The 24102-nt window shown below is 44.4% G+C and overlaps 1 protein-coding gene across 2 annotated transcripts in view; it reads left to right on the top strand.

Moving 5' to 3' along the window:
* Nucleotides 1-24102, top strand: part of tnrc6c2 (trinucleotide repeat containing adaptor 6C2) — a 52249-nt gene that overhangs the window by 16497 nt on the left and 11650 nt on the right. The window contains exons 4-17 of one of the 2 annotated variants that reach the window (XM_069665783.1): nt 5444-5866; nt 14173-16635; nt 17364-17558; nt 18333-18487; nt 18617-18694; nt 18836-18893; nt 19034-19176; nt 19422-19568; nt 20586-20726; nt 21272-21391; nt 21737-21820; nt 22437-22716; nt 22842-23006; nt 23844-24035. In XM_069665783.1, coding sequence (XP_069521884.1) covers nt 5444-5866; nt 14173-16635; nt 17364-17558; nt 18333-18487; nt 18617-18694; nt 18836-18893; nt 19034-19176; nt 19422-19568; nt 20586-20726; nt 21272-21391; nt 21737-21820; nt 22437-22716; nt 22842-23006; nt 23844-24035 — 4644 coding nt within the window. The remainder of the gene's footprint in view (nt 1-5443; nt 5867-14172; nt 16636-17363; nt 17559-18332; nt 18488-18616; nt 18695-18835; nt 18894-19033; nt 19177-19421; nt 19569-20585; nt 20727-21271; nt 21392-21736; nt 21821-22436; nt 22717-22841; nt 23007-23843; nt 24036-24102) is intronic. The other variant, XM_069665784.1, reaches the window with a different exon arrangement.

Here is a 24102-nt window from a genome sequence, read left to right as displayed (position 1 = left end):
AAGCTCTGCACACACTCTGTGAATTAGCGTCCATAAGGGCTAAAATGCTATTAGGGGTTTGTTGATGAGGACTCTCTCGCAATCATAACAGACCTGAGAGGTAAAGCTGATGAGCAACCAACACTTGAGAGTGAAAGGAAAGAGCCTGGCACGTAGAGGGGGTGAAGGCACTAATCAGAGAGAGCGGGTGGAGGGGGCGTGGTATGGGAAGAGGTCACAGGAGGAACAGGGGTCACAAGAGGCAAAAGGAGGTGCATTAGGCAACTGTCAGTCTCTATAGCAACGGCGCTTTCATAGGAAGGGTGAGGGGTGAGAAATTTTGCCTTTATTTTGTGAATGAGGGTTTTTCTGTTTTTCTCTTCTCGCACTGACAGATGGGACCTTTTTATAGCGACACACCCACTTGACCTTCCCCTGTGCGCATAAACACACGCACACACATCTGCCTCTTGGTTTGTAAAACAACCGAGTCTCATTTCTCTGGGCTCATGTAGATCCAACATCAGGCACTACACTTATTTAGTATACTTACTTTTATTTCACTCCCAAACTTTTTATACAAACCAGATAATTTTCACTCTCTTCCATCTAAAAAATAATACTTTAGTTATCATGCTAGCCACCAGGATTTGCTGTGACTTAGCCGGGCAAAAGAGAATTAAGAAGTTGGTCAAGTTTGTGGATTGTATATAAAAAGTCTCGAGCAGTGTAATAAGTAACTGCTTCCATCGAAGGGGAAGCAGTCTGAGTGCTGTTGAAATTACTAAAAAGCCCAAATCTGCTTTTGGCAGTGAATTTGCGGAAGGAAAAGAGAGTTGTGAAGAGTTGTGTTGTAGGAAAGGTCATGAACTTCGTCCAGACACTATTTGTTTATATTGTTGGAACTTCACCCACGCAGCAAACCCATCTATTTGTGCAATTGCCTTCATATTGTTTGATTGCAAAATTAAGCTTACTACTATTTTCACTAAGGCATTTGCATGCTTCTGTTCTTTAGCTTGTACCACACAACAGTACACCTTTATATAAACAACTTGTGAAGCAGTGTGTATAAAATAGCTGTAGACACATGTAAACCCACTTTAAAACATGCTATATTTTCCTCACCTTCCCTACCTCTTAGCTCTTATTGGATTAAGAAACGCACTATTGTGTGGAGCAGAGGCCTGTGTGTTGCCTCTGTCCCTCCCCCTCCTATAAACATGGCTGCATAATAAAGTGGCTCTGCAGACAATAGACAGAAGAGATGTGGGAACCTGCGCTGCCTGGCACTCGGCTCAGGGAACCAATCACAGTAGTTCTTTACAATAACAGATACCCTACCTCATGCCTTTTTATGGATTCTCTATATCTGATCCCTTTGTGTGTTTCCCTTTGCCATGCTCCCCCCCCCCCTTCATCTACGCTCACTTGCTCTCTATTCTTAAGCAGTTGCTTTTTCTGTCGCTCTCTCTCTCATTGTGTGTAATTAACCATTTAGTGTGAAGAAGGGCTGTAATTAAAAGTTTGGTGCAAGGTTGCAGAGCGCGCCTCAGCTGGAGTGTTTAATGGAATTTACAGTGCACTTGATACAAATGCTTATTTAATTGGCTATCCTTTTTCAGCTTCAATTAGAGGCACTGAGGTCACCAGCTCACAGCACAGCGCTCACTTGCACTGCTTTATCTCCAATATTTCTATATTTATCTCCGCCAAATATAGGTTGGTGAAATGTTTTATCATGTATTGGTTTCTTCCTCTGTCCAATTAGGTTTTCTAATAATTTCCCTTGAAAACCAGCAATCCAAATGCTGTGTGAGGGCGTAGAGAAACACTCTTCCTGTGAATAGATTCTATAGAATATGTTTAGTAGCTTTCAATTAAAATTCAGAGACGCAAACATCACCTAGAGTAAGTGCTTAATAATAAGGAAAAAAAACCTGCTTCTGCCGAGCTATTTGTCATCTGGTTAAGTTAAAACGCAATAAGCTGCAACCTCACTAATTTACTGCGTGGAGTTCATTGCCTCTCACTGGCTCTGAGTGTAACCAGCACGCCTTTCACTTCCCTCATTTAATCTTTTACAGACATACTCTCATCGTAGGGATTTCCCCACTTTTTCCCCCTTCAGAGCCTTCTCTATAAAGCTCGCCCCCCCACCTCTTCAAAAGCACTTACTCATACATCATGGATTAAGAAAAGATCCCTCCTCCTCTAAATAAAAGATGTCTCAGTAAAAGTATTTATGTTTGTTCAGATCAGAGGGGAGCCGTGTCTCTTACACATGCTATTCTCTAACCTCCTCACATCCAGAATGCCATTCCTGCTGTCTCATTGTGTGGGTATGTCTGCGCACACGCTCCTTCCCTCTCAGGAGAACATAAACTCTCACAGTTACACAGATTACACTGTAGATTTGTTACACATTATCAAGCTGGATATTGTTATGGCAGCACTTTTCTCGACATTGAACAGGTGTGTTACAATGTGGTTTTTAATTTACCAGGATGATTAAAGAAAGAGTTGTCATTGCTTGTGCGGAAGAAATAAGACGTGTTCATCTGCAACATAAGGGAGTTGCAGCTTGGATACACCCTTTGTTACTACAGCAACAAAAACACAGGCTGTATGAAGCTGGGTGTGTGTATGAGGCATGCCGGAGCTAAGGGACTTATGCGTCTGTCTTCTGGGCTCATCTGCTCCCTGTGCCAGACTGGCAGCAGAAATAAACAGTGAGCTGCCTGAGAAACATCCATATGTGTCTTTTGATCAAATGTTTCAGGGAACTGAGATGTCCCAGAAACTCAGGAAGTTCCTTTTACAGACGTTGTGGGAGCTGGCATGATAGACAGAGAGATTTAAAAGGGAATGGCTTTATTTGAGATGGGAAATGTTTGTGCGACTGTGTTGCTTGTCAGAAACGAAGTGGAGGAGATTAAAAAAAAGCCTATCTCATAAGTAGGTGACCTGCCCAAATGTTCTTCTTATGTACGTTACTGCACCAGAGTAGTTGGCTAATCCAGTCTGTTTGACAGTTTGTCAACTAACTATACATGAAAATTAACTTCCCAAGGTCTGGTTCTAGAAACTGCTTGTGATTTCAATGGATTCTGCACAAGTAATGCTAGTTGCCAGGCATATGTTTTGGGTGGTATGCAACATCAAATATTGCAAAACTGCATCCTGGTAGTTTCCGAGCCATTGGAAAACACTACCTTCAGTTTCTCTTCTCCTTTAAGGTAAATAGGTTCTCTCACTGCAGTCTATAGTTACACCTAATAGCAGGAGGAAATGTGCAAAACAACCACTGGGTAGAAAAGCTAGTTGGAGTTGGAATAGATCAAAGATATAGCAAAGTATGTAGATGTGGGGATTTAAATTGGGGAGGTGGAGGGCTTGAAGCAGGGACATGGCAGGTAGAGAGACAAAAGCACAAGAGCTGAAGGATCAAGAAGGGTAAAGTCCCAGAGGGAGAACGAGGTGAGCAGAGCACACCAGGCTGACAGACAGGTAGACCCAGAAAAATAGAGGAGGAGAGAGGGAGCGAAGGCAGTGGGGTTCTGGAGCAACCCGCTGATGGGGAGGACAGAGAGGAAAGGGGGCAGGGCTGCTTGTTTTCTCCATCCTGCCGTCTGATTGGTCAGGACAGCGTCAGGCGGGCTGAGCTGAATTAAATCAGAAATGTGCGTCACCCACTGCAGTTCAAAGCCAACCGCCAGGCAGATACTGCTGGAGGGGGCGGGTCCTCTCTCTCCCTCCCTCTCTCTGCATGTGTGTTAGGCTGAAATCTCATTGGTGAAACATGCATGTGTCTGTCGTAGGCATAAACGAGAAAAGAGACTATAATGTTTTGTCTTCAAATCCTTGTACACAAGTAGTTCTCTCCATGTAGAGGTTCGTCTGTGTTCTTGCAAATGACAGTCTCCTTCATGTCCCTGCTGTTTGTGTGTGTCAGCAGGTAGGCAGCAATCTGGATTAGTGTTGTGCTCACTGAGAGGGCCTCTGTTTTTAGCCCTGCTTTCAGACCAGCTCTTGGCAGGCACAGTGAATACCTCTGCACTCTGAATTTACTTTAACCTCCGGTGTGCAGCTTTGGCGTGTGTTTGTGTGTCACTCTGTGGTTAGGGTTAGGGTTAGGGTCTCTAGCAGTGCTATACAGGAAAAGTTCAGACTCTCACTGTGGTCAGAGTAACGCTTGTCATCTAGTTTTCACTATTTCATGGTTTTAAAAACCTTCGTCCCTCCACACACTCACACACAACCTGCGTCTTTCCCTGCCGCTCTCTCTCTCTCTCTCTCTCTCTCTCTCTCTCTCTCTCTCTCTCTCGCCTCCCTTGAGTGAGGACGGTCTCAGCTGTTGTGTAGAACCGCCATATCTATCTTGGGACCATATAGAAAAACAACATCAACTCTGTTCATCATGCATTTTCCCAGGGAGGAAGAAACTGTTATTCACGGCAGCTCTCAGGCCATTAGCTATTGGCAACCAGTATGAAAGCAGCAGGTAGAGTATTTCTATACTAGCCTGGCTCCTCTTCTTTTCCCACTAAACTCACACCTATAAGTGCATAGCCACAGACTCACGCCAACATCCCTTTCAGCTTCCTCAATAAGAATTATTAAATGTTTAGGTGTTTTTTCACGCAGTCTTGCAGCACCCTGGAGGGGAAACGTTCGCAAAGCCGATCTGTTGGGTTGCTCGCTGTCCAGGTCCTGCTAATAATAACACCTTTCAGGCTAACACTCAATTAGACGGCTGGCTGGTCACTGCGACCATAGGGAAAGGGTCAGACTGAGGCCAAAACAGCAGGGAAAGGTGTGTGAGTGTTTGTGTGTGCGTGTGTGTGTGTGTGTTTGGGGGGGTAATGAAGAGGAAAGGAGTTGTCTCCATGTGTTTGTGTGTGTCTGTGCAGTCAGCAGAAAAAATATGACCTTTTCATAGAGTACGTCTGGGCCGGTAACATATGTTCGACAAAAGGCTGCATGAGGCAGTTAACTTAAAGGGATAGTACACACCTACATGCTGTGCAGACAGATTCAGTTAACACCTGCTGAGTACTACACATACAATACAATGCATGCATTTACATTTTTTGAGGCTGTATGATCATGTGTGACACATGCCGGCTGCTCTTTGTTGAAAAAAAATCCCCATTGTTAGGATTATGAATATTGTTTGCTGTACTCCTGTTTCATCTCATACTTCTCTGACTTGATAAGATGGCTATTTTCTGTGCTATTAACATGAGCAGTTTATGTAGTTTTATTGTAACATTGAAAAACACAATTAGGGTCATTAAGGAATTGATTAAACTAGATCGATAAACCTCACTGTTTAGAGACTGACAGATGCACCCATCCAAGTATATTCTCTTTTTTATAAAGGACTCAAAGGACAATCCAGACATTAATACCTTGCTCCCTGCATGTGTCTCTCTGTGTGGGTGTGCCTGTGTCCATCCAGTGCCAGAGCCTGCACCCACTAAGCCCAGTCTCGGCCCACCCCACCACCTTCACCCCGCCAGCCCTACGCTTCCCCTCTCCTCCTCCTCCTCCTCCTCCTCTTCTTCTGGCAATGGCAAGCGCGCCTCCACCAGTAGCCAACTCCCGTCTCAGACTCCCCCTCAGCAGCAGTGCCAGTTGTCCTCTGCCAGTGCTCGCTACCCGCCCAGAGAGGTGCCCCCGCGCTTCCGCCAGCAGGAGCACAAGCAGCTACTGAAGAGAGGCCAGCCACTGCCTGCAGGAGCCCTCTGCGCTCTCACCCTCTCCTCCTCCTCCTCCTCTTCCTCCTCCTCTCCGCCCTCGTCGTCTTACTCTTCTTCTTCTACGACTACCAGCAGCACTACCCCAAATTCTGCCACATCCACTGCGGGCAAACGCCACCCAGGTTTGTGTCAATAATAGTAAAAAAAAAAAAAATGCCCATGATTCCTGATTTGTAGTTTCATTTTGTGGTGGCTGTGTGCAACAGTTTTATCCTAAAATATTTGATTGTGCATGCTTTATTTTGGCTGCATGAAGTGAAATTTGGCTCGATGAGCTCAGTAAAGCATCCCTTTGATTCTCAACATTCTGCTTCAACCATTATACGTTATTCTCACTTTGATTTTCACAGATTGTGTAAGACTGTAACATGTCGTTAATTATGAATGTGCTTTTAAGGAAGTTTAGTTCTCTCTCAGTTTGTATTCAGTTCGCCTCAGCACAGATAAAGTGGTATGCGAAGCAGCATTGACAGATTCACTGCTTTGTGGGCGCTATAAATTATGATGATTATAATTGTAGTTTAACAGCACACCTTCACTTCCTGTCAGTATAAATTAATGATGAGAAACAGCCTCCAAACTATGTGGGTAGGCAAATTAAATCAGAATAAAAATGTAAGACTTATGACCAAGCTTTTAGTTGCCTGCTGCCCTTTCTTCCCCGCTTTTACTTCCTCTGGCCTTCTAAAAGGATTTAAATAGCTAAATGCTTGTTTCCAACGTAGCTTTCTGCCAACACAGCGTGCAAGTCCGGTGCTTTAACACTGGCATTGTTAATATTCCTTCATAACCTTGCAAAATCTAGTTTAGATGTTTAAGCTTGAGTAAAAAAGGCATGGCCTCGGTGTTTGTGTGAGTCTGCGTGCTCTTTTCTCGGTTCACAGGACCACACACACATGCGCGCACACGCTCTCACACCACTGTAGCCAGCGGTAGCTTTTTAATGAACTCACTGGTGGCCCCTAAGAACACTAATACCAAACTTGCCTTCAGGTGCTCATTGTGCAGCAGCTTTGTATGCAAGAATCTGCTGATAAAGGATGGCCATTAGTTATTTCATCTCGCTGTTACGGCTGTATTTCTGTCAGTTTATGGATATTACCGTGTTTCTTTTCTCCAGCATATTTAAGATTTTATGATTTTCATTAATATTTCAGCTCTTTTCGTGTTATCCTTTTCACATCGTTGTGTTCATCTCAAGCCCTTTCTTTGTTTTGTTCTGCCTCCAAACCAATTTGCTTAATCATACACTCAGAGACAAAACTGGCAGAACGTCTGTTTAAAAAACACTTAACATTGGAGACGTGCTGCATGAGATGCACGATTATCTCTGCAGCGCGCCACACAATGCTTTCACCTTCAGTATTTTTAGTAAAGCTAGCATAAGTATTTGCTTCCATCTTTGTTGAGTTTCTCTTCACCGCCTCTCTTTTCTACTCTAGCTCCATCATTGCTCCTTTGCTGCTTTGTGCTGACTTTCATTACTGACTCAACATTTGCTGGGAGAGCGCCGGGCACTCAGTAAACAAATCTGCAGCAGCTGTGGTGTGTGGCTAGCTAGTCAGCAACTAAAGACCTCTGCATCACAGAGCTACCTGGTCCTAGTCTGCTCTGTTCCTGTGTTTGAGCCTGTTCCACCAACATCAAACAAAAGCTCAAACCCAGTGTCAGTGAAATCATACCTTTGGTTTTATTGGGCCTGTTCCTTCCTTAAATGCATCCTTACAAACATTCAAACATGAATAATTGAGATCAATTAGTTGTATACCAGCTTTTTTTATTGGCTATCAGGGAAAAAAAACCAACCCTTCCGATTCCTAACACCAGATTTCCTCCCCGCTCAGCTGTTTAGAGCAGAGCTTCCTCAGCTGCGGGACAGGGATCTAAATTTGGCTGCTGGCTTAACTCACTCAAGAGAAGCAATACCTCTAAGCCATTAGATTTAAAAGAATATATTTCTTCTTTTGGCTTGAGACATGTTAAGCTCCTCCGGTTGAGTGTATTAACCTATAATGTCCTTATTATTGTCCTAGTCGAGCAGTGGATTTCATGTTTGGCCTTTTACCCCGCCCTGGTTTTCCCAGGGGCCTCCCAGTACAACACAGCCTGTGGCAAAGTTAGCTGTTGGCTGGCTTTCTATCCCCTTCTCCTCTCATTCTTGTCCCGAGGACTTCCGCTTCACAGCCTGTTCTTTCCTGACTGCTCAGCCAAAAGCCTCAAGCTTGTAGCCCTGTTGTTGCAGTGATTCTTCAATACATAAGGTAAAGAGCGGACATTATAGGTGGATTTGCTTTGCCAGATCCTTTTGTCCTCTTATTTATTTATGTAAAACGTCACTGCTTATGCATAACTTCTACTTGTGCCAGACTACACAAGGAAGTTATTGAACGAACTCAACCGTGTAAACACAATGCAAGTCAAGAACTACAAACATCATTATCATAAATAAGAGAATATTTCTTTTAGCTTCTTCTGAACTCTCCTCATGTATTGTTTTATTTTCCCCTTCTGCAAGTACAGAAACAAAGTTTTCTTCCTCGGGGTAACTACAAGTAAGGGATGAACTCCGTTTTGAGGACACATTTCTGACCTCGCTGGTGAGGTTACGGTGGCCCAGAGGGAAGCAATGATGTGATCGTTCCTTACGTTGGATACTGAAACACTTTTGTGCACATGCAAACACATGCACAGAGATGTGCTGCGCCGCAGTAAGAACACACTAGTCTGACCTAGTTGTGTCCTCTCAGATCTGTGTCTGCCTTGCAGGCCAGCTGGCTCAGAGTTTAAAGGGGAATACACACACACAGACACACGCACATTTTAGTTTATAAGCCAGCAGTACTGAGTAGATGTCCTCAGGAGGTTAAATGCAAATGACATACTTTTTTGGGTTCTTTGCACACATTTGGCTTAAAACATTCATACTTCATTTAGGAGCCATGTTAAATTTGTGCAGAGTCTTAGCTATAACATTCCAACAGGCTATCTACACACACCATCCCAAAGTCTGAAAGGCAACCCCCCTTAACTCAAGTGCATTCGCACCACTCCCACGTAGCCTCTGCTCTCCAAACCCCATTTAATTGTCCCTAAGACCAGACAGAGACCCCCTGTCCCCCTCTCCCTCCCTCTGTCGCACCCACCATCCCCGTCTCTCCAGCTGACTGGGGACCATTAAGTAGTCCGGCGCAGCCAGCAGCCGTCCAGACAGGCTCCCCAGTAGCAGGTGCTGGAGTGGGGGTCTCTTAAGACTGTGGGAACTGCAGCCCCAACAGCTGTTTGCTAGACACTCAGACAGAGCATGTAGCCAGAAGGCACTCTGCTGGGTGCTGTTAAAACACTTGGCCCTTTCATTTGGGCCCTTTTGATTTGGAGGTGAAGCAGGCGAGTTTTTTTTTTAAAGTATATCTTACTTAAGTTAAATGCTTTTTGCTGAGGAGGAACAGGATGTTGATCTGTGTAAGGGAAAATGTTTAAAATATGGGGTTGTTTCAGATTGACCTCATTTGAAAACGTAATGCTCCTCAGGTACCATCTTCTGAAAAGGGGGGTCTACCTCTTCAAACACTGTACAAATATGATGTAATATTAACTACCTTGGATCATGGTAATTTGTATTTTTTAAAACCATCATATAATCACAAGACTACTTGGCCCTAATGATGCCAGGGAGGTGTAGATTGCCCCATGCGCTCAGGCTATGACACACACACACACACACACACACTCCAGCTAGAGAACCCCCTAGTGGCTTCATTAATCCAGCCTCTGTCAGGGAAACCAGAGAAGTCACCATGGCCTCGCTCTCCTATTTTCTCTCTCCTCTCAGCAGAGGTAAACAGACATGAATGATGAGCTTTTTAAACCCTCCTGTGACCGTTGCCTCAGTCTTTCTTTTCCTCCCCGCTTCCGGAAAAACAAGTACACGCCGTCTTTGATCCAAGTGGGCGTAAAGCACCCCTCAAACAGAGATGGAGAGGGTCTATTTAGGGACAAAAGACTACTAAAAGTCCCCCTACTGCTGTGGTTCTGGTGTTATGTCACCCCACAGTGTGCTCTGAGAAAACCAAGCATGGACTTCGGCTCACTGTCAAAGACTCCTGTTATTGCTACACCATCTCTTAGTCTGCTAATGCTTTCTCTGTCACCGTCTCCCTTTCTTTTCCCTTGACACTGCAAGTGCAACCCCTCCCCCCCAGACTCTCTTCCATCCCTCCCTCTCTCTTTCTGTCACCCTGCCTTTCATTTCGTTTAGAGGGGAGGGGAGGCATTTAAGTCTTGGCTACCTGCCCATTTCTATGATGGCAGCTCGTCTCATTATCAGAAGCTCATCTCTTGCTTGTGTCTTCTTCAACTCTGGCAAGCTGGCATCGCAGCGTCAGTGTGGAGTTGTTGTTTAATTTCACTTTTTCAGGCAAAAGCACATCTGCTATGATCTTTAAAAGGCAAATGTCCTTTATTTTATTTCAGCTGCGCTCCTGCTTCTAATTAGAGAGCAGGATTTCGTCTTCTCTCATGGACTTGCACATGCATGCACTCAAAAAGGCGCCCTTGCTCCCCGTTGGAAGCATGAGGAGCTTTAAAGGGGGCTACATATTTTGTATTTTTTTGACCCTTTTCATTCACAAAGCGTAATCAGAGTCTGCCCTCCTAATTGCAGGCGGAATGAAAGCAGCACCACATTACTGACACATGATTGCAAATGCTGGATGGAAATAATTGTCCCCTTTTCTTTGTTTTTCATATTCAGCTTGCCTTCCTCTCCCCCCCAACCCCCCCCCCCCCCCCCCTGCCAAATCACTGCTCTGCCAAGAATCAGCAAGACCTTTCTGTTGGAATGTCTGGTGGGGGAGTTAAAAGGGGAATAATCGAGACATGTCGAGGTGAAAGAAAAGAAGAGGCTGTTTTGCATTAGTCCACACATGCACACATATACATATTTATAGAGGTGGACACAATAGCATTAGAATCTATACAGTATAATGCAGACCAATCCAATAGTCCTGCGATAAATACTCCTCTTGTGGAGCTCGTGATGTTTTATTTTTGTCGAGGCAGACGCCTGCATTTATTTACAATGCACACAGGCACATGACGCACATTCTGCATATACAGTAGGTCCGAGATACGACTCCGTTACCCAGTAGCAGCAGTGTATCGATGTTGTCAACATTTTGTTATTTGACAAGATAGCTTGCCACAGACATGCCGAGGGAATTGGTGCAGTTTCCCATCCTTGCATTGATCTGTGTAAGAACTCTGTGGAGTTGGTGCACCTCTCCCTCAGTATTTTTCCACTCTCGGTTTCTATCCCCCAGATGGACCCCCTTTTCCTTTTCCCACTACAGGCAGCACGTTGCTTGTGCTTGTTTTTTTTGTTTGCGATTTAGTGTGCTCAAAGCATCTATGACAGAAGTGGTAGAAAAATGGCCGCTCTGCAGAATTTGATTAACTTATTACCTAACATTCTTCAGGAAACAAAATGTGTGACTTGGACTGAGGCAAAGAATGAGAGCGAGGGAGATAAACTGAATGAATAAGGGTCGACTGGACTACATTTTCCTGAGGTTGGAGACTCTGAGCTTCTTGGCTACGTTTCAGGTCTGATAAAACAGCACTCCTCTTTGCTCGGAAAGCTAGTGTTGACAGTGCTGGGGCAAAGCATAAAGAGCGTAACGGCAGTGGCCTTTCATGATGCAGTCATGTTTGTTTCTCTGCATTTTTGGAAAACAAAACAACTTCAAGCTACTTAAAGCTTTCATTGGTTACTGAAAAGACTCAGGTTTGATTTTTTTAAGTTATATTCTATACAGTTAGACAGGGTGACAAGCAAATCAATAAATCTGACGCAGCCTTTTCTTAAAATAGAGGAACTTTACACACAATTGAAGCGGAACCCAAACCTCTTTTAGTGTTGTAATTGATATCCGATACATAAACACAGAGATTTAGATGCATTTCAATTTCTTTGTAGCTAAAAATGATAGAAGAGACAGGATAGTATGCTTTTACAGCGAGACTATCCTCAAGTCAAAACACTACATAGAATTATGAGACTATTTAAAATGTATTAAACATTCACCACATTTCTATAGACACATTTAAGTCAACATAACTTATTTTTCAAAGTGTAATGGAACAGAAATAAATCTTTTTTTCTCTTCCATAATCATATACCAGTAGTTTTATTCTGAGTATCAGGCGGTTTAGTCTTTAGACAAATTGTGTATCACCTCTTTGTTTGATAGGACTAGTTTCTATGATATCAATATTGAAGGCTTACATCATCTTTAAGTTTAAACAACTTCAAACTTTCCTTCAAATAACTGGTATTGTTTCAGCACTTGTGAGCAATCAGTTTACACTTTCATATTTTTTTCCTTGTCAACTGATTGCAAACAGACTAGTCTCAGTGTGCGTGTATGTGTGCCATCAGTCTGAAGTTCCTGTTCGATAAGGGTGCCTGGGGATTTGAGATAAGTGTGTTCAGCCGAAAATTGCATTCGCAGCCACTCTGGTGTGTTGTGCAGTATCTCAAAGCCACATATCAGCCAGCATTTGTCTGTGTGTATGTGTTTGTTTTCACACACTTCAGACAAATTGACTTTTCCCTCATCTTACTGACATGTTTTGACCACTGGATCTTTATCTCGTGATGGATAAATTATAGTTAATACAGAAATCACTGCAACAATCTGATGGAAACTAATGGTAAAGTAATAGAAGGTAAGGGAGCTCAATTACCGAACAAGGCAGATATTTCACAAACACGGCCTGAGTCTTATAATTACAGGTTAGTGAGCCACGCTTACTGCAGCTGCTGAGCATGTTAGCAAGAAATGGTTTATTGTCTATCAGGCTTATAGTGCTTATTATAATGGCCTCTTGGGTGTCAAGGATGTGACATTTACAGAACTGTACCTGCAGTAACACATATACTCTTTCACCACTATAACATCCACTTTCACTGAATGTTTAGCTGTTTCATAATGGCTATTTCTTTTTCCTTTCTCCACCAAGAGTTACTGGATTTATTTCTCCCTTCAGCCCCCTCCCCCAGTGGGATTAGTAGCAGTTCTCATTGGTTTTTAGCCCATTACACTAGGCTGGCCTAGTGGTTAGGATGTTTGCATGCTGGATCGATAGCCTCCCTGCTTTCACCCACTAGCATTAATAAGATCATCGATTAGCTGCCTCCCACTGATTGATTACCCCTTTACGGCATCAAATCAGTCTATTATTAGTTCCCCCTCTGAAGGGATGCTTTTGTGCCTAATGAAATTGCCTGTGTGCGGTACCACGTTGATCAGAGAATTGTTTTGAATGGTTTGTTTTAAGCAGTGTGTTACTGAATTTGTAGATCCCGCTGGAAGGACATGGGAGACATACAGTCATTAGTGCCCAGGTTTTGATTAAAATGGATCTAGAAGTATACACAATACAGTTGTACAGTATTATGTATATGCAGGGAGTGAGTCCGCACACACACATTCACACAAGCCTGAAGGAAGTGTTTTGCGGTTTCTTAGTGCAGTGCAGTTGGAGGAGGAGTAGGCCCGGCGGAGCGTAGGGAGTGATGGATGAGAAGCCGTCCTGGTTTCATTCCAATAAATGAGCGGCGTTCCACTTGGGCTTCCCTTCACAGCACCAGCCAGTGAAGCCACGATGGAGACTGATGGGCCTCTCACTGCTGGGTGTTAGAGGAGAGCAGAGGGGAGAGAGGGAGAAATTACAGGGTGAGGGAAGAGGTGGGGGCAGAAAGTAAGAGAGGAGACATGGACAGAGAGAGAAAGGGGACAGGGTAAGGGGTAATAGATGATGGCCGGTTAAGAGTGAGGAGGAAGTAAGGGGCAAAACAAGACAATGAGGGGAAAGAGGAAACAAGTTGGAAAGCGAAGTGAAAAAAGGAACTTCGGTTCAAAGTGAGGAGGATGAGAAAAAATGGATAAAGGAAAGAAACCAGGGCTCCATCTCCGTGTTTCTGTTTGGCTGACTGCATCAGGGCGAGGATATATGGATATGCCGTAGCTGATATGACATGTAGCACGCTTGGCTGTGCATTCTGATTATGTGTTGGATTGTGGAACGTGCAAGTGTGTGACCATCTCATCCTGCCAAGTCTGATAGCTAGTATTAACCAACCAAGAAGATAAAATTGGTCCGGGGGACAAACGGGGGCTGTTATACATGATGTTCCTTAGTCTAACCTAATGTATGTCTTCTCTCTCTATCCCATCCCTCATTTTTCTTCTCTTTTATTTCAGTTTTTACCATTTGGGTACTCCTTTTACTGTGTCTCTTCTTCATTTCTTGCATTCCTCCATCCTCTGACACTTAAATCATCCTTTGTTTCACCTACCTGTGTTGAATTCCTGTTCTATTTTTGTCTTAACCTTTCTTCTCTCTCTCTCTCCCTTTTTCTTTTTAGACATATCCCTCCACAGTGGCCCTGCCGCACAGTATGAGACCTCTCGTTGGGGTGCCTCTTTGCCAGTTGACAGCCCCTCCAGTGCCCACAGCTGGGACAAAGTGATTATTGACGAAAGTGACACAGAAGCTTGGCCCTCCATCAGCCGCAGTAGTGACCCCAGCCACCCTGCAGCATCAGAATGCCCCTTGGGCTCAGCTCGCTCTAACCAAGACACCAGTGCTGTCACTACCACCAATAGTAGTAGTTTTCTGAGTATGGCCACAGGTGCCGCAGGCCAGCAGGCCCACTACCCCTCTCTCAAAGCTAACAATAACATGATGACGGGACCTGGGTCAGCCAACGCATTAGCTAGTAATAGAGGCTGGGGCTCAGATGTGAAACAAGATGGTATGAATGGTGGCAGAGTTGGAGCACCCAGTAACTGGGGCTCTCCCAATTTTAACTTGAACCTCAATCCCAATGCCAACCCATCAGCTTGGCCTGTTCTGGGCCATGAGGGTGGTGGTGGTGGTATTGGCTCCAATGGGATGTCAAACTCCCCATCCCTCCCACCAGGTATTAACGGCAACGGAAACATGAGCCTGGGAAGTGCAGATAATGGTGGGGGAGGTTGGGTTAGCATGATAAGTGCTAAGGAAAATGATCAACAGCACCCTTCAACCAACACAAGCTTGTCCTTCAATATGGAACCTGCTAACCTTAACACTGATGGACCAAACCACACTAAGCAACAGCAGCAAGCTCAGGAGCCTATGAGCCCTATCCATGGGATTACTGGCTGGGGAGGCCAGTCACCCACTGAATCATCCCAGCTCAATGGGGACACAACAGGCAGCTCTGTATGGGGTAGTGGAGAAACCAAGGCAGCTGACTCTCCCAAGGAAACAGGCTGGGACTCAACTCCCTCTGGAGGCCTATCTGCCTGGGGTCGCCAAGGCAGTGGTGGTGGGAGTAGTGGAAGCGGTGGCTGGGGTGACTGGGGGAAATCCTCTGGTGGTGGAGATGCACCTAAAGGCTGGGACTCGGTAGATGCTGGTAGTTCTGGTTCAGGCCAAGAGCAGCAACTTAGCTCATGGGGCCAGCAGCCTGGAACAGCCCCAGCAAGCGAGGGAAGCGGGGACAGCAGTGAGGGTAGATCTCAATGCAAAGATAGGTCCTCCAGCATGGATTTTTCCCCTGTTGTACCCCGGCAGGACCTGGACCCTAGAGTGCTGAGTAATTCTGGTTGGGGACAGACCCCCATCCGACAGCACACTCAATGGGAGATGGAAGAAGCCAACTCTGATAATGCGAAGAGCAACAGCAGCTCAGACAACTTAGGAGGGTCCAACTCTAATGGTGGACCCTCCTCCATCAATGGAGGTGCCATCAATCCAAACATGGGCCCCAATCAGAGACCTGGGTCTGGAGGAAGAAATGATAGTGAAGGATCATCATCCTCTGGCTGGGGACCCCCTCCGAAGCAGCAAATACAGACTGGATCAGGATGGGGGGACCCGCCACAGTCTGTCAGCAAAGCCCAGAATGGCACTACTAGTGGATGGGGAGATGCTATGCCTACCAATGGTCCTAGAGGTGGAAGCACACCATCCTGGGCTTCCGAGGATAAGTCACCCAGTTGGGACGATGGCGTGACAAAAAGTCAGCCAACTAACTGGGGAGAGGCCCCCAAAACCTCCCATGGTTGGGGCAACAGTAATGGAGGCTCTAATGGCTCCAGCACAGGGGAGTGGGGAGAGGCAGAGGTCAAGAATAATGGGTCCTCCAGCAGCATGTGGGAAGGAGAAGGAGGAAATGGAGGAAGTGGTGGATGGAAGGACAGCCCCAGAGGAGGAAATAGAGGAGGAGGCTGGAGTAAACCGGCTCCTACTGTGAATAATAGTAACTGGGGGGAGACCCCACGTGCAAATGGTCCAGCACAGGGAGGCTGGGGCTCCAACAAGCCCCAGGAAAGCAGCAGCAGCAGTACTGGCAGCGGGGGAGGTGGCAGCATTGGTTCATGGGGTGGTCCTGGTTCTGTGAAGCAGAGCACATCTACCTGGGGCAATGGCAGCAAAAAGGACCAGAGCATGGAGCCCACTGGCTGGGAAGAGCCCTCCCCTCCCTCCATCCGTAGGAAGATGGAGATTGACGACGGAACGTCCACCTGGGGTGATCCCAATGCCTACAGCAAGACTGTCAACCTGTGGGATCGCAACAATCCAAATAATAACCCAGGCAACAGCGGCCCACCTGCCAGTAAGAACGGTGGCGTGATCATCCCCAACAATAACAACAACAATCACTCTGTCGGCCCTGGCAACAACAATCACCATCACACTCACCACATGCACCACCATCCCCACCATGGCCAACCCCCAACTCACCTTCAACACCATGGAAACAACAATGGGTCACCCAACAATGGCGCCTCACACCCAAGTGCAGGCCCCCAGGGAAGACCCCCCCTCGCCAACCCAGGTAACACATTATTTGTTTTCATATTTCTTAACATCATAGAAACATTTTTGTAATTGCTGAAAGCTTCTTAATCTTTTCAATGCGAAAGTTACTGAAATGGATTTTAACTATCAGCTTAAACATGATTACTTCAATAGTTTTAAGCTTTAGAGTCGGTCTTGAAAAAGAATTATGGAGGTAGAAAAAGCCCGAATAAAAAGTTGTTTTCCCTCATCCACACATTAAGTGACAAAATTACTAATAAAAAGCTTTGCTGGCAACCATTGTGACTCAATTAATAAAAAAATCCCATTAAAATAGTTCTGTCATAGTGATTATTAAGCAGACGGTCTTAGAGGTATTGAGGTTTTCCTAATGGTCATGCATCCTTAATTTAGGCTTTGTACAGCAAGCTAACGTAAGCGCTGCAGTCAGTTCAAAAAAGTCTTTTTGAAGACAAAGGCCATGCATTTTTACATGGCACAGCTTAATTGCCTGACATTCTCTTCTCCTTTTGATTGTGAATGAGACTATTGCCCCCTGGTGTTTGGCATTTGCATTGCACTGACCAGAAAGCATCATGACTACCTTAAGAAGTAGGCATGTCTTAAATTGAAATTCTGTCTATGTGGAAGAATCTGTATTGTTTAGTACACAAGGAAATACAAGATGTAACAAATTACTAGTGAGTGAATATTTTACTGCAGTGAAACTTTATTTTTTTATTCCAATTTACCTCTTTCCTCCAGGTTGGGGAGAGCTTCCCAGTGTTCAACCCAAGTCGGAGCCTGCTTGGGGAGAGCCAGCAGCTCCAACATCAGCTGTAGACAATGGTACCTCTGCCTGGGGCAAGCCCACAGGAGGATGGGGAGACGGTGGCCACGAGCCCTCTGGACCCTATGGCAGGGCCAACGGACCCCCAGGTTCTGCACCCTGCAAGCCAGGTAACTACCGCAAATGAAAAATATTTGCAAAGTCAAGCACATGTTTATTTATATAGCCCGATATCACAAATTAGCCTCAAGGGGCAAATACCAAGATGTAGGACTATGTTCATTGGTAATCCATCAAACTCACACACGTCACTTCTGGCTGCAGCATGACCACAAAAAAATGTGACAAAGAGCAGATAGCTGGTTGTTAGTTTCAGAAGTGCTGGTGTACATGTCCACACAACATTAAGCATAGAAACCAGCATTGCAGTTTTATGATACAGATCTCATGGTATTCAAGAGATTAGTACAGTTATTGTTACCGCTTCAACCTATAAGCACAATTATCACCTTGATAGTTTCAGGATTTTAGATCAAACCTCCTTTGAATAACTGATTGATGCTTACTCCCAGTATGTGTGCAGTTTCTTTAGACCTGTACTTTTTGTGCCAGTCCTGAAGGTTTTTGTCGGTGCTACTGGAGTAAATCTGGGATTAAAGCAATTCCACGCCTCAGTGGCTCTTGGTTATTTGGACTGTTGGTTTGAAATGTTAGAAATGATAGAGAAAGTTAAGGGCGAAATGCAGCATATCAAATGCCAACAGTGACACCAAGTGGTCAGGTTAAGAATTTCCAACTGCTCGTCCTGAGAAATGGCTTGTATATTCTCAGTGTGCAAGTAAAATACATCACTGATGCTGAAACACAGTAACAAAATGCCAACAAAATATTGGTTCTCTCAGAATTCCCCTCACTTTTATTCTCTCTTTTTATTCTCTTTCTAGGCCCCAAACCTATGCAAGATGGCTGGGGAAATGGAGGAGAGGAGATGGGCATGTCCACTGGCCAATGGGACACTGAGGATGGGGACATGTGGAACAGCCCCACCTCCCAGGAGAGCAACTCCTGGGGCAATGGACCCAAGAAGGCCCCCATCAAGGTCAGAGAACACACTTGAATACTTGACTCTGTAGATATGTGTGTGATGTGATTGTGTAGATATATACGCAGATATTACTGATGGGATCATTTAAATTTAATACTCTATATTTTGCTTGTGTTTTATCAGGGGAAGATTGTCAACAAGCCAGATGAGATGTGGATCATGAACCGTCTCATCAAACAGCTCACTGACATGGGCTTTCCGGTATGGAGGCTTTATATTTTATTATTATACACATAGCACTGACATGCTTTCTCTGAGGCCGATCTTTCTAATGACTAATACAATAATTTCCTGCATTAAAAACGTATTCAGTGACAGGTTTATATTATCCATGTGTTACAGAGAGACCCTGCTGAGGAGGCTTTGAAGAGCAACAACATGAACCTTGACCAGGCCATGAGTAAGTTCACAAGCATATATGTGTCGAGACCGTGTCATTGTGTGTGCATTGCGAATACGAAATTAGTTAGATGAATCCTGAAAACATATTTCCTAGTCCAGACTTTGTCATGAATCTACCTTACTCCTTCTTGCTCATAGGTGCACTGTTGGAGAAGAAGACAGACCTGGACAAGCGCGGCATGGGCATGACCGATTACAGTAACGGCATGAACAAGCCCTTAGTGTGTCGGCCCTCAGCACTCTCCAAAGACCCCTCCGACCGCAACACTTTTCTTGACAAGGTAAGACATTAAATAATTTGCCCCTGATCATGAGCTTTTATAAAGTGTGGGTGTATTAAAAGTTATAATCGCATAGGGATACTTTAATCATTCTTTTAGCATCCATCTAAAACTGTTACAATGTAAAAATGCGAAATAAAGGATTGTTTGTTGTCTGAATATTTCCACTGTCGGTGCATATTCTAATCTTAACCTCATGTTTGCATGTTTTTTTTTTTTCATCTCCTGTTTTTGCTTTGGTCCAGGACGGTGTTCTGTCAGATGACGCCACCCCATCACCATTTCTGCCTTCCCCGAGCCTGAAGCTCCCCCTGGCCAACAGTAGCCTTCCTGGGCAGGGTCTGGGACAGGGCAACCCGGGGCTGGCCATGCAAAACTTGAACAACAGACAGGTAAAACCAAACTGTACTACACTTTGTAGAAAACTCAATCTAAGTATTAACTACTACAATATCATAAAAACATTTACGTATGAGAGAAAACATCATTGAAACTGAGCAATTGTGGTTTACAATGTAAAAAAGAAATTATAATCCTGACAGTTACTATACCAAACGTCAGAAACATATTTTGATGAACACTCTACGCTCCAAGTGCATAACCGTCTATTCCCAAATGGACAGCTTCATACAGGACTTATATCAGTCTGATATATCTGTATATAATGTAGTGATGGCAACAAAAGATGAGCTGAATTTGTTTTACGGCTCTCTGCCAACATCATCTCCCAAATCTCCTTTTAACAATTGTGCACTTGTGTGTGTACGACCTTGCCTTAAGTGCCTATTGAAATCAGATAGTTATGCTCTATCAAATATCACCCCTGGAGGCAGACATGGCCCAGAAAAAACTGCAGTATGTCCTCAAATCCCCAAACAAAGACACTGTAAGCGGGCCTTTTTTTTTTTGCACTGAATAGAAAACACCTCTCCAACAACATGGATGTAAAAATATGGATAAATCTGCCTTTTTAAAGGCAAATTTTTATGGGCCAATTTCACGATATAACGACTACCTCTTTTCAATCAGATTTAAGTGTACGCATTTATCCACAAGGTGTAGTGTTAAGTTTGACCTTGTGGTTAAATGCTTTGAAAAATGGTTTCAGACATTCTTTGCGGGCTGGGAAAGGGCCATCATGGACACATACTCGACTTTTGAGTGCACTTAAAATGTCTTTTCATGTCCTATTCAAGTGCATTTAATTAAAGGATTGAATGAGCCCAAAGACTTCACGTTCAGATTCCTCTTGGCCTTTCAATTGAAGTAGTTGCTAATAGTTTGCTGTTGTGGATGAGAATGCACACGTCTTTCTAATTCTTTGGCTCAGCTCTCCAGTGATTAACACCTCCACAAATCGCTGAAGCCATTTCACAGCAGTTAAAGACGTTTCTGACTCCTGCTTGCAGATACCCAGTGGAATGTTTGGCAGTAGTGGAGCAGCACAAACCCGGGCCATGCAGCAGCAGCCTCCTCAGCCACCAGTGCCACCTCTCAGCTCCTCCCAGCCTAGTCTACGTGCTCAAGTGCCTCAGTTTCTCTCCCCTCAGGTAGATACACACACATTATGATGTATAAATAAAAGCTGGCAGGAAGAATGTGCTGGATGTGCCATAACCAGGGAACACAATTTGACACCCAGATTTGTAAATATTTAAATGTTTCTACTTTCCTTCATCTCTCTGCGTTTTTCTCAGCAGATGCCTTTTAAAACTGTCCCCTTTGTGGATGTGGCTGTAATTCATTGACGCTATAAAACAATTATGTTGAAATGTTTTCTGAAGACTCAAAATACTTAACAAGAATTCAAACCCAGAAGTATAAAGCTGCCAATAAGCCAATCTGAAAGCGCTTAATTTTTGGAAGTAAATCTACAGTAATATATTGTGATCTTTTGTAAAGCCAATTGTTTGTAACAGGCGTAGTATGGTTCCCAGAAATCTACTATACTCCTCTGACAGACCCTTTCCTACTTGCACATGAGTAGTGACTAGTGTCACCTTGCCAGAAGCTGCTCGTACAGTTGTTGTTATTTGCAATGACTAACTTGTCATCTCTCCTTTGTGCCTCCCCATTTTCCCCCTTACCCCTCCAGGTCCAAGCACAGCTCTTGCAGTTTGCAGCAAAAAACATTGGTCTGAATCCTGCACTTTTAACCTCACCAATAAACCCTCAACAAATGACTCTCTTGTACCAACTTCAGCAACTGCAGATGGTGAGTCTAAGTCCCTGATGGAATCTGTATTTGTAGGGCAGGATGCGCTTTTAGGGAGTCTTAAGGCACTGAATGTGTGTTGTGTGCTGTTGTCTTATAAGCTCCTGGACTTAATATTAATGGAAATGAGATGAAACCAAGCCTGCAATCTTAAAACATGGCTAACTTTTAAGAACGTCTTGATGTCAGTTTTTCATTTTCTAATACTAGCATCCAACAAAGAAAATGTAAATTAGAGCTAAAAAAGGTTAAAAAAAATCCCCATTATGATTTTCAGATGGAGACCCTTACATTACTTTATTTTCTAATTCTTTTGTACTTCTGTTTCCCTTTTTTTTTTTTCAGGCGTACCAGCGTTTACAAATCCAGCAGCAGATGATGCAGGCGCAACGCAATGTTTCCGGCCCCATTAGACAACAAGAGCAGCAAGTGAGTCAACAAATGCATCGTTACACCCACGAAAAGTTGATCATTCATTTAATGCTTGTGACACAGTGTAAGCAATGACTCAAAACACTTGCAACTTCTTTTTTTCGAGACAAATATTTTGTCTCTCACATGATAACAACAAGGGGGTGGGGGGGGGGGATATGCATTGTCACAACCAGTTGCTCAAACTCCAGCATGGGAACAGGTTGCTTCTCATTGAACATGAGCCAACTATTCTTCCTGCTCTTGTGAAAAGCAGAAACAGTTTGTTCTCCTTTTCAGAAATTTTGGTTTCATAAGATTGACAGATATCAGTGGCCGGCCACAATGTATGACCCATCCAATGGGAGGGGGTTATTTTATTATATTATTTTAACAAGTGCTTGTTTCTTTTTTGTTTTTGTATTTTCCCTTTAAATAACAAATCATGAACCATATTTCACTCCTTTTATTTCCTCACCACTTTCCTTCTAACTTCAAAGTTATTCCTTCCCCATTTTTCCATTATGCTTTGCCATCACATCATCCGATAAATCGTCTCGTTCACCTCCCCCTCCTCACCAAAAAAACGTTTCTTATGATAGATTATTTTGACCCTCCTTCTTTTCTCTCCCAGGTTGCACGTACAATCACCAACATGCAGCAGCAGATCCAGCAGCACCAGCGTCAGCTGTACCAGGCGCTGCTGATGAAGCAGCAGCAACTTCCCTCTCATTCCTCCTCCTCTTCCTCTTCCGCTGGTCTGCATCCCCCCGGTGGCCCCACCGGAGGCCCTGGCTGCGGCAAATCAACCCTGGACCCCTTCACAGGCCCACACCAGGCTCCGGGCCTCGCCGACACACTGCACACCAAAGAGCCGCCGTCTTCGCCCAACGCCTACAGCACCTACCCTCTCTGTGAGTTTCAAATGATACGTAGAATTGCTATTGCTCAAACAACAAGTCAATGTGACCCTCAATTCAATCATACATTGTCTGTAGTATTTGGCCAGTGACCAACCCATGATGTTGTGTGTGTGCAGCTGGACTGAATCCAAACATGAATGTAAACTGCATGGAGGTTGGGGGTCTGTCCCTGAAGGAGCCCCCTCAGCCCCAATCCCGCCTGTCCCAGTGGACACACTCCAACTCCATGGACAGCCTCTCTGGCAACTCCTCAAACATGGAGAACAACCTCAATAAGCACGGTACGTTAAAGAACATCCCAGGCATGCGCACATTCCAGCAAATGCGCACGTAAAAATATCAATGAGCAAACAGGATTAAAGCGTAATGGATTCCGGACACCCGCCCTCACACATTTGAGCTTATGAGAACTGTTGACACCAGTTTGTTCTCAGTCGCAACTTGAGGTCTCACCAGCCTTTGTTATTTTCGCACCCTCTGACTGCAAGCTCATTCACAGCTCAAAATCTCACTACCAGAAGCAACTTACCCGGATGTGTTAGAAAACCTCACTATCTCAGTTACATGTTTGACAGAGGCTTGTTGTCCACCTAACTCAAGTGCACAACCTGATACCTGACATGACGGTTTTATAGGCATGTAGCATAGAAATGTTACATCCTTTAATGTTATATGGCATGTTGTGTGAACTTTTACTATTATGTGCAGATAAAAAAGACATTTTCCCACTCAGACTTCTGCAAGACATATCCGAACACATGAATATAAACATATGAATAATGTTAGCATCCTGGATTGTATGTTGTTTTTAATCCAGATAACTGACACCAACTTTTCCTTTCATACACTTCAACATTTGAGATATCATCAGCTACTGCTTATAGCCTTTTTTCCACACGCTGTCTTCAAACTGATACCAAGATAAGAATCTTACAGCCACATTTTCGCTACATGTGGAAAGATGTTCTGACGTCTTAATGGACGATGAGCATCGGTAGATAAACTAACTGTCGAAAAGGCCTTGAAGCTGATGTTACAATAAACAAGAAGGCGTTTAGACATGTCTTGAATGTCTGACTTTTAAAACAATGTTTAATTGAATCTCTTGAATATACCAGGTGCCATATCTGCTGCCTCTACCCTGGGCCCCCCTGGGAAGCCCCCCCAACTGGAGGACTCATACAGCCCTTACAATCTAATGTCCAGCTCTGACTCCCCCACCAGCCCCCTGGTGCCTCCGGACAGCTGGGGCCAGGGCAAGAGCCCCAATGAAAAGATCACCAATGGGACAAACATTAACTGGCCCCCAGGTGAGTACAGACGGAAATATGTCAACCCACACAGATGTTTTCACTTATGTAACCTCATTAGATCACG

The sequence above is a fragment of the Semicossyphus pulcher genome, unplaced genomic scaffold (assembly GCF_022749685.1).
Source record: "Semicossyphus pulcher isolate SPU_LCO1_2020_fin unplaced genomic scaffold, fSemPul1.0.p SCAF_17, whole genome shotgun sequence".
NCBI lineage: Eukaryota > Metazoa > Chordata > Actinopteri > Labriformes > Labridae > Semicossyphus > Semicossyphus pulcher.
The sequence above is the reverse complement of the archived record's forward strand: the minus strand, read 5'-3'. Positions and strand labels throughout refer to the sequence as shown.